The 13,535-nt window shown below is 43.8% G+C and overlaps 1 protein-coding gene across 2 annotated transcripts in view; it reads left to right on the top strand.

Annotated features, from left to right (window-relative positions):
* The window catches only part of LOC118310989 (protein unc-13 homolog A-like), a 31,246-nt gene extending 17,711 nt beyond the window's left edge, over positions 1-13,535 (top strand). The window contains exons 18-42 of one of the 2 annotated variants that reach the window (XM_035634444.2): positions 16-157; positions 325-494; positions 639-754; positions 1,368-1,531; positions 1,732-1,885; positions 2,159-2,227; positions 2,514-2,603; positions 2,907-3,041; positions 3,137-3,264; positions 3,921-4,006; positions 4,189-4,315; positions 4,409-4,505; positions 5,506-5,649; positions 5,752-5,829; positions 6,327-6,404; positions 6,482-6,570; positions 6,670-6,813; positions 7,143-7,266; positions 8,001-8,060; positions 8,173-8,253; positions 8,724-8,871; positions 9,230-9,286; positions 9,994-10,080; positions 10,238-10,394; positions 10,491-13,535. In XM_035634444.2, the coding sequence (XP_035490337.2) occupies positions 16-157; positions 325-494; positions 639-754; positions 1,368-1,531; positions 1,732-1,885; positions 2,159-2,227; positions 2,514-2,603; positions 2,907-3,041; positions 3,137-3,264; positions 3,921-4,006; positions 4,189-4,315; positions 4,409-4,505; positions 5,506-5,649; positions 5,752-5,829; positions 6,327-6,404; positions 6,482-6,570; positions 6,670-6,813; positions 7,143-7,266; positions 8,001-8,060; positions 8,173-8,253; positions 8,724-8,871; positions 9,230-9,286; positions 9,994-10,080; positions 10,238-10,394; positions 10,491-10,779 (3,014 nt within the window). In that variant the 3' untranslated portion in view covers positions 10,780-13,535. The remainder of the gene's footprint in view (positions 1-15; positions 158-324; positions 495-638; positions 755-1,367; positions 1,532-1,731; positions 1,886-2,158; positions 2,228-2,513; positions 2,604-2,906; positions 3,042-3,136; positions 3,265-3,920; positions 4,007-4,188; positions 4,316-4,408; positions 4,506-5,505; positions 5,650-5,751; positions 5,830-6,326; positions 6,405-6,481; positions 6,571-6,669; positions 6,814-7,142; positions 7,267-8,000; positions 8,061-8,172; positions 8,254-8,723; positions 8,872-9,229; positions 9,287-9,993; positions 10,081-10,237; positions 10,395-10,490) is intronic. The other variant, XM_047332036.1, reaches the window with a different exon arrangement.

Below are 13,535 nucleotides of genomic sequence, written 5' to 3' on the forward strand. Positions count from 1 at the left end.
TTGTCTCTTCCTCAGTGGTCTGTGCTCAGGGCCTGCAGGCTAAAGACAAAACCGGCTCCAGTGACCCGTATGTCACCGTCCAAGTTGGGAAGACAAAGAAGAGAACCAAGACCATCTACGGCAACCTCAACCCTGTCTGGGAAGAAAACTTCCACTTGTGAGTGCAGTGTTAAGAAACGGTTTTGAATGCTGATATGTAATTTTTTGTAATTAAGGTTGTATCAGAAATATCCATTAAATTAAATGTGCATGCTTATGGATATAAGATACCACGCAGAATTAGTGTCTTTTCTTGACTTCTTCTCTTTGCCAATATTCGTCCAGCGAGTGCCATAACTCGTCTGACCGCATCAAGGTCCGTGTTTGGGACGAGGATGACGACATCAAGTCCCGCGTGAAACAGAGGTTCAAACGTGAGAGCGATGATTTCCTGGGTCAAACCATCATCGAAGTGCGCACCCTGAGTGGGGAGATGGACGTTTGGTACAACCTGGGTGAGTTTTGCAATAAGAGAACAGTCGATGGAGAAGTCACACAGAGATAACAGAAAAAATTACATTATTGTAGTGCTTGTCTCCTGTGGATAAAAACATATTTCAGCTAGCTAAGGAGTATGATATCTTGCTTTTATCTGACAGACAAGAGAACAGATAAGTCTGCCGTGTCGGGAGCCATCCGGATGCACATAAGTGTGGAGATCAAGGGAGAGGAGACGGTAGCTCCTTACCATGTCCAGTACACCTGTCTACATGAGGTAAGTCTGATTTAGACATCTAGAAGGAATCTTCCAAATATTGTCACGATTATTTCATGTTAAATGAAACATTGAATAAGCCAGAGTAACTTTTTATTGCAAGTTTAATAGCTCTACTCAATGTCATTCATTTCACATTCTCCTGTGAGACATTCACATTATTTTTATGAAAATGCTGATTTGTTGCATTGGCTTAAGAGTTGACATCATTAAAAGCTGTTTGGGATTATCGAGCCATTTTCACCACTATAGGAGAATATGGAAATCCATATGAGTCTGTCCTGAAGGCCTATAGACTATTTCACAGTGTATGCATAATCCTGTTACACTGCAGGATTGAGAGAGACAACCATAAAATTAGTAAATCCCTGAGAATCAGTGTTCAAACGACTGAACCATAAAGTCAGAATCAAGCTGGATTCAAAACATATTCTTAGTTTCCCATTGTTTTCAACATTGTATCACAGAAAATCTGCCAGAAATAATGCGTTTGGAATCTAATTCTTTTTGTAAATATAAAAATTCTTCATAACAAAATCACAGTCCTTCACTATTGCTACTACTAGTACTACTGTACAAAAAACATACTTACCTGCCCTTTCTCTGTGTCCAGCATCTGTTCCAGTACACCACCGAGGAGCAGAATGGAGGTGTAGTAAAAATCCCTGATGCCAAAGGCGATGATGCCTGGAAGGTTTATTTTGAAGAAACGGCTCAGGAGATAGTGGACGAGTTCGCCATGAGATATGGAGTAGAGTCCATCTACCAGGCCATGACGTCAGTCCCCTCTAACATTACACTGAATGTTTAACTTTAATAATTACAGTAATTGAAGGAGAGTTAGAGTCATTTAGAGGCTTTTATTCCACTTGCTATGAAAATTTATTTTTAGCTTTGTGACATACATCTATTCATCAATACAGAGTAGTATAGGGAGTAGATGTGCTAAATATTTTTTTCCCACCTCCGCCCCACAGCCACTTTGCCTGCTTGTCATCCAAGTACATGTGTCCAGGAGTGCCAGCTGTGATGAGCACCCTGCTGGCCAACATCAACGCTTACTACGCCCACACCACCCAGTCCTCCAACAATGTTTCTGCCTCGGACAGATTTGCTGCATCAAACTTTGGCGTGAGTCCCAGAGGAATACTTTATTATACATGATTATAAATAGATATGACAAAAAAAAAGAAGAAGTTTTATATCACTCTTAATAACCTTTGTGAATGGACTAACTCATGGTCCTTAATTTCACATGGCCCTGCCTTCTTCTCCAAACATCCAATCAGCTGAGCCTTGTCAGATCCGGCCTCAGATTTGTGTAGTCAAATGTAACAAACAGTGTGTCGGCGGCAGCATGTTTATGAGCGGTTTGTTCTGTTTTTTGTGTCTTTTCCCGTTTAGAAGGAGAGGTTCGTCAAACTGCTGGATCAGCTGCACAACTCCCTGAGGATCGACCTGTCCATGTACCGGGTACTGACTGTTTCGCTTTATCGTCACAAATTCAAAAACAATTTATTTATACTAACTGCTGTAGTCTCTCGATTGCCGTTCGCAAACTGTCTCTTGGTCACATCTGTTAGTGACATTTATGTGTGTGCATGAATGAGAAAGACTTTATTCTCTGTTTTGACTGAGATGAAAACGTCACTGCTATTTTATCTTTATCTTTCTACCTGAACAAAAAGATTAAACTTTTAAACTTGGGTAAACTTTTTGTGCAGTTTCTAATCATGCCTGTGTGTGTGTGTGCTATCAGAATAACTTTCCTGCCAGCAGTCCTGAACGATTACAAGATCTCAAGTCGACTGTTGATCTCTTGACAAGCATCACATTCTTCAGGATGAAGGTCAGAGTGAATTCTTCCCTTTCTTTCCTCTTTTCTTTTCACACCAGCCTGTAACTTCGCGATAAACATGTCACAAATTTGCAGCACTTTCTCTAAAGTAGCCTCGGGCACAAACTGAGAATCAGCTTGACATTACCCTATCCAAACGGAAGCTTCTATTATGAAACTCAGGGTGCTCGTGCAGTTCAGTGAGTTCCTGGTTGAATTCCCACAGAGACAATCCCCTGCTGAGACTGTGTGTCTCTGACAGACACTTTGTGGCGCATTCGATTGAACCAGATCTTGTGTAACACTTGCGTTCAGGTCCAGGAGCTGCAGAGTCCCCCGAGGGCGAGCCAGGTGGTGAAGGACTGCGTGAAAGCCTGTCTTAACTCCACCTACGAATACATTTTCAACAACTGCCACGACCTCTACAACAGGGAATATCAGACAGACCCCGTAAGTCTGTGTGTGTGAAGCAAGAGTGGGCAGTGTTCTTGATGGATGCAGCTATTGATATACTGTATGAATCCGTAACCTCTCTCTGTTGACAGTCGAAGGCTGTCCCTCCAGATGAGCAGGGTCCCAACATCAAGAACCTAGACTTCTGGTCCAAACTCATCACCCTCATCGTCTCCATTATTGAGGAGGACAAAAACTCATACACTCCTTGCCTTAATCAGTGAGTGCCACTCATCACGCCAGTCTACTTGCTCTAATGTATCACGAAGAGACAGTGATGGAGATTTGAAGTACAGTAAGGAAAACCTAGGTCTTCATGAGGCAACAACCTTGTGGGATTTCATAAAAAGGAAAAATTACGCAGCACCAGAATATGTGCAGGGGAGTGTCAGAGCATCAAGAGAAACACAAACGGTCAAATCACCAATCTGAAATAAAGAATGTAAAGAATTGAGAAAAAAATATATTTAGTTAAATATCTGAAAGCATCCGACTCTGATAAACTGTACAATCCACAACTATATATTTCTCCAATATATTGTTTTGTGTGGTTTTTACTTGAAATGTGCTCTGACAGCAAACCCTCAGCCTGCACAAGAGCAGCTTTGGCAGGGGGGTGGGTGTCATTTGGACTTTTAAAAACTGTCTACTTAATAGTATGCTAATGGATGTAAAGGAACTCACTGGAGTTTGTTCTGGGAGACAATAAGGATAATATCTTGGTCATTTCACATTTTTTCCCTGATGCATTTTTCTTTTTTTTGTGGGAGCTAAAAATATACAGAGGACAAAATGACACTGGGTTATCTTGTTGAATTATGACGCACTATTAGTGGATATAGAGCCTGATTCGAGCTTGATTACTGCCTCTCGTAGGTTTCCCCAAGAACTGAACGTGGGCAAGATAAGCGCTGAGGTCATGTGGAATATGTTCGCACAAGATATGAAATATGCCATGGAGGGTAAGTTTTGTGTGTGTTTCCTCTGTGTGTGTGTGTGTGTGTGTGTGTGTGTGTGTGTGTGTGTGTGTGTGTGTGTGTGTTTTCAAAATATATTTTTTTAACGTGTGAAATATATATACAGTACATGGAGGACAGGGGTGAAGTGGAACTTTTCTCAGTCTTTCTTTCTCTTCGATATTCAGAGCACGAGAAGCACCGCCTGTGTAAAAGTGCAGATTATATGAACTTGCACTTCAAGGTGAAGTGGCTCTATAATGAATACTGCAAGGAGCTGGTCACTTTCCAGAAGCACGTACCTGAGTATCCAGCGTGAGTGTCTTCTCCACAGCATGCACACTCCTCCTGTTGCGCCACAGTGGCAGAAAGACTCACGTCGCCCCTTCTCGTTTTGTCGTTCCGCAGCTGGTTTGAGCCATTTGTCATCATGTGGTTGGATGAAAACGAGGAAGTGTCCAGAGACTTTCTCCATGGAGCCCTGGAGAGGGACAAAAAAGACGGGGTAACTGCTTTCATCTGAATATTTCACGTGTGATACATGTTGCTAGTATGCTTCAGAAGGAAAAGGCGTTTCCCAACTATTCCTTTAACTGATAATATCAGCTATCTACAACAAAGTGTGCCAAAAGAAATAAGGAGCACAGAGCATTAAAACTGGTGGTCATGTGATAGGAAGGTTTGAATAAAATTCATCAAATCCTGCTTAGGCAGCAATAAACTACAACATGAAAGCTTAAATTTGACCTCAACCTGCAGCACAAATATATATATTCATGCTTTTCTCATGCAAATTCAAGCAGTTCACATCATCTCTCCTGACTCAGCACATTCCAGCAAGAGAAGAGCAGGTAGATTGCTTCAAGGCAATCAATACTGACTCAATACCAGAGGCAACTGGGGAAAAAACTTCACTGCAGAGAGGAGCAGATGCTTCAGTACAAGTCGATGTGTATTCTCACACACACACACACACACACACACACACACACACACACACACACACACACACACACACACACACTCTCTGTCTCGCTCATGCCTACATATCCACACAGCAATGAGGTCAGCAGCTGAAGATTCTCCCAGCTCATATGACACAGATCCTTTGGGTCCAATTAATGTCACCCGAGGCAGCTTCTGCTTTCCTGTGTCAGCGGAACAGCGTTCTCCAGGGCCGGTCTCATACCATAACGCTGTTCACTTTTGGGCTAATGGCCAGCCTGTTAATGGGGGCCCTAATCCCCTCATCACTACACTCTGATCATCTCCATCACTCTCATCTAACGGCTTTCGGAAGGAATCTCCTCACAAATCTTTTGCTGCTAACGAGGGACTACTGTCATTGTCTGCAATCTGTTACGACACTGCAGAACCTGTCCTCAGTGGGAATCGAACCCCCCTCACTTTCAGTGTTAGTCCTTCTCTCAGCTGCAGCCTCAGCACCACGAAACAGCTACTCATACTCCCCCCTCCTGGTCCTGTTCTTCCCTCTCGCTCTCCAGTTCCAGGTCACATCAGAACATGCATTGTTCTCCTGCTCGGTGGTGGATGTGTTCTCTCAGCTCAATCAGAGCTTTGAAATCATCCGCAAACTGGAGTGTCCAGACCCCCAGATCGTTGGCAACTACATGAAGAGATTCGCCAAGGTGAATTTTACTTTTACCTAACTCTTTTTTTTTTTTTTTTTACCCCAGCTTTCTCCCTGTATTCATGGTCTGATAACATTATTTTTTATTTTTCCCTCCTAGACCATCGGTAACGTCCTGTTGTCTTATGCTGACATCATAGCAAAGGAGTTTCCGAATCATGTCAAGAAGGAGAAAGTGGTGGGTGTTTTGAGAAATTTTAAAGTGGAAGTTGTAATGTGATAGACAGGAAAGCTTGATGCGACAAGGTTAGTGTCAGCAGAAGAGAGAGCTGATACCTAATAGATTCATTTGAGCTGCTCCATCAAGTCTTTGTTTTGATGAGGAAGATGATCTCAGTTTGGTGTATGTGGTTGGGGCTGATTAATTTCAGCACAATAAACCACTCTTCAAAGTAATAGCCCTGCCCAGGTTGCAGTGTTTCAAAGTGAATTAGGTCTGTTTAATTAGCTGAATGTGGTGTAGACACGGGGAAAAGTGGGCTGCGCTCCCAGAGAGACCAGGAGTCCTCAGAGGAGCAGTAATTACAGAAAACTCCTTCTTCTCCTGTCGTGCATCACCAAGTGTTTTTGCCAACGAAGCAATAAAAAAAGTTAGGAGGACTAACCTTGATTGATTACAGCAAAATGCTGCGTGTGTGTGTGTGTTTGTAATGATTTCTCTCTCTCTCTGCACAGCCATGTATCATCATCAATAACATCCAGCAGCTCAGAGTTCAGTTGGAGAAGATGTTTGAGGCCATGGGAGGCAAAGACGTAAGTTTCCGTCATTGTCGTGATTGTGCTAATATGACACGACCCTCGTATCAATCCTATCCATCATCCTCCTCCAGCTCAATGTGGAGGCGAGTGACTTCCTGAAGGAGCTGCAGAACAAACTCAACAGCGTCATGGACGACCTCAGCCGCATCTTTGCAGTCAGGTTTGGTTTTTTTGATACGATTCCTGCCTCTAACTACCAGACACTGCGACCAGCTTCTCCAGCTGATGTGTTTTATGTTGTTTGTGTGTGGTGTTGCAGTTTCCAGCCCCAGATCGAGGACAACGTGAGGCAGATGGGGGACATTCTAGCTCAAGTCAAAGGTCAGACTGTGCCGGCCAATGGCAGCGTGGTTCAGGAGGCCGACAATGTCCTACAACCCATCATGGACTTCCTGGACAGCAAGTAAGAACCTTAGCTTTATCAAAAGTTTGTTTACTCATTGATCAGATTTCTTTATCTAAATCAGGAGCATTTGCTGATTTTGATCATATTTTTTCAAGGCAAACTTCTTGAATGGCTGCTTTTTCCAACACCTACATACAGTATTAAGTGAAATTGATATATAGAAAAAATATATATTTTCCTCAGACGAAGCAACTAAAAAAAAGTTTGCTTTATACTAAGTTATACTAAAACTTAAGTATTACTCTGGAAATGGAATAAAAAAATATCTATATATATGTTTTAGTTCCCCCTTTATAGCTATAGCTGAGTGTGTTTCTTTGTTTCAGCCTGTCCCTGTTTGCTAAGATCTGTGAGAAGACGGTCCTGAAGAGAGTGTTGAAGGAGCTGTGGAAACTGGTGATGAACACAATGGAAAAAACTATTGTTCTTCCAACACTTACTGACCAGACGGTATGTGAAAAAAGGGAAAAAAATTTCACAATCACTTCTTTAAACTTCTCTCCTCTCGAATTTCAGTGCTTGTCATTGCTTTTTTCCCATTGTGACTTTACATTAACACAATCTCTCTACCGTCATGCCCCTCTTAGGGCGTTGTAAGTATGTGTGGGTGGGTCGGTGTGTGTGTCTGTGTGTAGGCTCTGTTAGTATGAAGGGACACTATTTTGAACAGGAGCCTTACCACCTTCATCTGCCACATTATGTTTTCTGATTTTCTTTTCTTACAACTCTTTCTCCCTTTCTGTGGACATCAGTGTGTTAAAACCTGATTTAAAGTGTCAGTAAGCGATTTTAATCCAATACACTTTTTGTAATATTCAGCAAATATTTCCTAGCTGTCGGTTAGGTGTATGGGCCCCCTCCAAGAAAATCTGAATCTTCTGCTCAGCCCTGGCTCTGTAAATTGAAAACATAAAAAAAAACGCACCAGTTTGTAAACATCCCTCTCCAACACCTTAACCGGCAGATGCCAGAACTCAGGGCTTTTAGCCTTGTGGTTATTAGTGAGTTGATATTTCCACACAGGTTAACATGTTGATAGTATAGTCAAAATGATTTCTTGTGTTTGCGGCTGCCTGTCCTCACTAAATCTCCTGAACTCACCTCTCACTTTACAAACCCCCTGCCGACCTCTTAAGGATCACTCTTCTAACGCTGTGCTCACTCCTCTGTCCGCCTGTCCACAGCAGGGCACCCAGATGATCTTCAATGCCGCTAAGGAGTTGGGCCAGCTTTCGAAGCTCAAGGTGATGAATAAAGAAGGCAGCAGCAATCGAATGGCTAGATTATGAAAAATGTTTGTTTCAGCTGTAACTGTGACGTCAACTGACTCCGTCGTTTGATGTGTGTGTCCTGCAGGAGCACATGGGGCGAGAGGAGGCCAAAGCTCTGACTCCTAAACAGTGTGCAGTAATAGAGCTGGCACTGGACACTATTAAGGTATGTGTGGTCTGTTGCACCAACAGAACGTCTGAAGCTCTTAATTCTCACTTTTACAATATTTTAACAACACTACAAGAAGGAACAAGAAAACAAGACACACAAAAACACGTACATGTTTGTTAGACTTCAAGGGGACACAGTGTGAAAGGATGAAATGTGCTTCTAACTTTCTCAACGTTGATCTCCATAAACATCAGCAGACTTATAATATATAATAATAATATATAATTATACGTTTCCGTCTGTCACGGTGCACTGCACTTACCTGTTTGGTGAGCATTAATGCAGATCCAGAGATGTTTGAGTTATCTTTTCACGTCATAGCTCCGGGGCTGACATGGTTGTCACACACTAGAAAAACCAGTTTTGTCAAACTTTTATATTCTGCACACAGAGCGTCTCCTGTCTGTCTCTCCCTCGGCCCGTCTGTTCTACAATACCTGTGCATTGTTGTATCTATCACACAGCAATACTTCCATGCCGGTGGCGTGGGCCTGAAGAAAACCTTTCTGGAGAAGAGTCCGGATCTGCAGTCGCTGCGCTACGCCTTGTCACTGTACACGCAGGCCACGGACAAACTCATCAGGAAGTTTGTCCTCTCACAGAGCGCTCAGGGTAAAACTGTAACACAGTCACACGACGGGTTCAAATAGTTTCACACAAAAAACTCTAAATGCTTATTATTACTGTCAGTATGGTTTATGGAATTAAATGGTGTTGTGGATATCAAATAGAATAACGGAAGAAATATTTCATTCTTTGCTTCAGTGCAACGAAGTCTCACCAGTAGATGGAAGAATACTGCATTGTATTTATAAAGTGTATATTTAGATATATACAGTATACAATATAACATATTTTAGATCAGCGGAAATGAAAAATACGTAAAGATATTTACTAAAAGACACAAATATTGTCCATTAACTCAACCTTTGTATTTTCATCTTTTTAATGCTGCACTCTGTCTCCTCAGTCCACGGAGGGAAGGGGCTCAGGTGCACGGCGAACGAAGACACACCGCCAGAGAAAGGTACATGTCAGCAGTGTGTTGGTGTGTTGGTGTGTTGGTGTGTAACACTGGCATGTTACACATGTTACTGAGAGCAGCTCTGACGTCTGCGATCAAACTGTCACAAAGCACAGACGACTGAAGACTCTGATCAGCACAGCCGCCACTCTGCCTCTGCTTCTCCATCATCTTCCTCCTTTTCATCAACTGACAGAAGGAAGAGGATTATTATTTGTAGTGGCTGAATATTGTTACGTACTGTGTGTAGAGATCACACAGAAACATGCCCCTTCCAAAACTGCTTCTATCTAAAAACAGCAGTGACCACAGATCAAGTTGACAGATTGAGTCAACGGATGAAACTAAGCTTTTTTCAGTTTTGATTCTCTCAGTTATCTTCTCCTTTTTTCCCCCTTTCCGTGTCGATAGAGTGTCAAGAATGAATTACCAGCTATAATTACAGTACAGTTTGCCTTTTGTTTAGTATTAGAGCTGGCACAAAGGCTGCTGTACCCAGCCAAACCCTGCTCATCTGATTATCACAGTGTGTGTTTGTGTGTGTGTGTGTGTGTGTGTGTGTGCCTGTGTGTGCCTGCGCGTGCGTGCGTGCGTGCGTGCGTGTGTAAATTTAGTCCACAATCTACTGATCTCAGTTCTTCAAGTCACACACAGACACACAAACACACACTTGTAGACCAGTCAAATACTTACTGTCTGTGTCTTTGCAGCATCTGGAGTGGATGCAGTTGGCGAGGTGGTCATGGGCGTGGACATCTTACCACAACCGAATGGAGAACACAAGATCAGTGTCAAAGGTAAAACAAAGCAGAGCATTATACTGTACAGTACAGTGTACAGTATACTGTAATGCAACACTGTATCACTGTTATTTATCTGCGTTCTGTCGTTGTTCCTCTCCGTCTCCTCCCTCCTTCCCTCTGTGCTTAATTCCGCCTTCCTTTCGTCCTCCAGTGGTGGCCGCCAATGACCTGAAGTGGAAGGCGCAGGGCTTCAGGCCCTTTGTGGAGGTCTACATCATCGGCCCTCACCTCAGTGACAAGAAGAGGAAATTTGCCACCAAGTCCAAGAACAACACCTGGTCTCCCAAGTTCAGCGAGAGCTTCCAGTAGTGAGTACCAGCTGAACCCGCTCCACTTCATCGTGTTGTGTTCTACTTCAGCCATGTTTAGGAAGTACCGATGCTTGTCGTCTCAATTTTTTTCAGCTCCCTCGGCACCGAGGTGGGTCCGGAGAGCTACGAGCTGCAGGTCTGCGTGAAGGACTACTGCTTCGCCAGAGAGGACCGCACGGTGGGAATGGCCGTGCTGCAGGTGAAGGACATCGCCAACAAGAGCAGCGTCACCTGCTGGATGCCGCTGGGCAGACGCGTCCACATGGACGAGACGGGCCTGACGGTGCTGCGCATCCTCTCGCAGCGCAACAACGACGACGTGGCAAAGGAGTTTGTGAAGCTCAAGTCGGACCAGCGCTCGGCCGAGGAGGGCCGCAGCTGAGGGGGGAGGAGGAGGAGAGAGACACACCTGATGGAACATAGTATTATGCACACATGTACAACTCACACCCTCATATAGATAGGCAACCATGTGCAACACACGAGCACACACATGAAAACGCTCCATAGATCTGCATACGTTATGCAACACTTACATTGCAATGGCATCAATGCAAACATGAAGGAATATGTTGACAAAAAAAGAAAAATCTCATTTTAATTTAGAATATTTCTAATGAAACCTCTCGGTTGAACGTTACCCTCACGTTATCAAGCACTCGTCGACCCGCCACTCACTCTTTCCTATAACACATCCCACCCTTTTTTATACGCTGTAAATTCCGATGTGACATAAGAACACACGAGGAGCAGCGACCATGTGAATAGTTTGAGAGAGACCACTTTGCACTTTTTGCTTCTGTGTCTTCAGGAGAGCAGCCTCTGCCCAGCTATGCTTCGTCCGCCTGCTTTGCCTGCCTGTCCGTCTGTGTTCCCCTCCCCTTGTTTCATCTGCGTGTCCCCCCCCCCCCCGGTGTGATGTGTTGTGTGAGGTAGAGATCGGGCACAGAGCTCAGATTAGCTTCACTTATGCCCCAAAAACACAAACAGAGAAAAACGCTGAACACGGAGGCAACATCTCTCCACTAGTCTGTCCCGTGAAGTACTAAAATCCAGTATGACCACTCCAGGAACACTGTGATTCACTCCACTGCAACCACGGCAACCGCTCCCCTCATAAAAGACGGGCGCCTCCGATATTTGACCCCTGGTACAGTTAGGTTTCGCAAAATCAGACCTGACCAACCTCCACGATCCTGGAGAGAAAAAAAAACCCAACGGTGGAACGATGCTGAGCCTCCCATGTGTGATGTCTTCGTTAAAGGCGAAAATTTGAAAGTGCGCGTTTTTTTTCTACAACTCCTCGTGCTTCACTTCACGAAAAACGGAGCAATACCCCCAGCGTTGAACGCAGCCACACCCCTGGAGCGACGCGTTATCTCCAGAAAGGGCTACGCGACGAGTGGACTGGGACGGTGTGGCGAAGGTTTTCCCCCACAACACGATTCAGAGAGTCTTTCGTGAGGGACACTGTGGAGGAAGTTTGGGGGGGAAAAAATAAATCCACATGAAGCCAAGAAGGACACAACTGGAACACTTTCCTCCCGGTCGCCTGCACACGCACCCAAACCCACCTCTTTAAGGCAATAGTGGTCTGTTCGTATGTTCACTGAAGGTTTTTATGACGAATGAACCCTCTGTGAACACTGCTGTCTTTTGTTAATGTGTGCGTGCATGTGTGTGAAGGTGTGTGTGTGTGTGTGTGTGTGTGTGTGTGTGTGTCTATGTGTGTCTATGTGTGTGTGTGTGTGTGTGTGTGTGTGTGCGTGTGTGTGCTGACTGTCACTCTCGTAAAATGGGCTCTGAGACTGTGAGCAATATATTGTACTGAAACACCCCAAATGTATGCGCTGTCAGTATAAGTACTGGAGCACCAACTGCAATATCCAGATCCAAGGAATGGGAAATGTATGATTCTTTTTTATTTTATTTTTGAGATTGTAAATCATTTAGATATTTTATTTATGGACTAAAAATCCCCATTCCTTTTTTAAAGCTTTTTTCTCAAATGTTTTGAATACGAGAGATGGAAAGTGTTCATTAACTATTTTTGCCTTTAGCAGGACCAAATTTGCACGAACCAGGGCCTCATGTTTGTTTGTTTGTTTGCTTTTCCAAAGAAAGAAGCCATCAGAGTCACCGCCAAGCATTTACGGTGTCCAAGTGTTAGTCTCGTCACGTGCTTTGAGGAAGCCCTTTATCTGTCACTGGCAAAAAAGGTTCACGGTCGTAGTCTGGCTCGTCTCTTAGTGTGTGAAACTGTGAAATGATGGCGTCTGCAACATTTAGGAAACACTTGCAGGATGTCTTTCGTGACATCGCTGCTGGTCTCCACTGAATCCTGCTTAACGGTACCAAATACAACACTTCTGATTGGTCCTCAGCAGAGCCTTCATTCTACAATCAATGGGATGTTTAATCACATGCCTTTTGATTTAGGCCTCCAGATTTCACTCACATGGTTTTTTTGGTGTGTGTGATTTATTTCTGGGAGAGAAGGGCCCTCTGTGTAATACACAGTGCAGTACATTTTGTTCCTTTGTTGTCGAAGTAATCCCAGGGCTCAATATGAAACTTGACATGTCAGGTTGCACCTCACATAAAATACTCATCCCGCTTGTCAGTTGCCTGCTTCATGTATTCACACACACACACACACACACACACACACTCACAGACACACACACACTCACAGACACACACTCACGCACACACACACACACATCCCTGCTCAAGCACAAAAGGGCACGTGTCAGACGACACACACGCATGCATGCACGCCGACACAAACCTGTGGAGACCAATGACGCCCACTCTGTGAATAGAACCAACTTACAATTGCATGATGGGAAACTTTATTGTGCCAGCACGTGTCTCTTTCGATGTTACTTGCCTTTTCTTTAGTTTTCCTTTCTTGGTTTTTTTCTCTTCAAAATGGCTTGTGAATACGTCTCCTGTAACCAATATGAATGTAGTGTGAACACAGAACTTGCATGAAAGAATTATTTTCTACTAAGGATGTTTCTAATTTGTTTCTTATCATTATTGATTGTTCTCTAACGACGACGGAGATGAACTGGAATGCAGCCTGATCCTGATCTGCTTCCTATTAAAAGGGCATTTATGCCACAATCTCAA

The sequence above is a fragment of the Scophthalmus maximus genome, chromosome 5 (genome assembly GCF_022379125.1).
Source record: "Scophthalmus maximus strain ysfricsl-2021 chromosome 5, ASM2237912v1, whole genome shotgun sequence".
NCBI lineage: Eukaryota > Metazoa > Chordata > Actinopteri > Pleuronectiformes > Scophthalmidae > Scophthalmus > Scophthalmus maximus.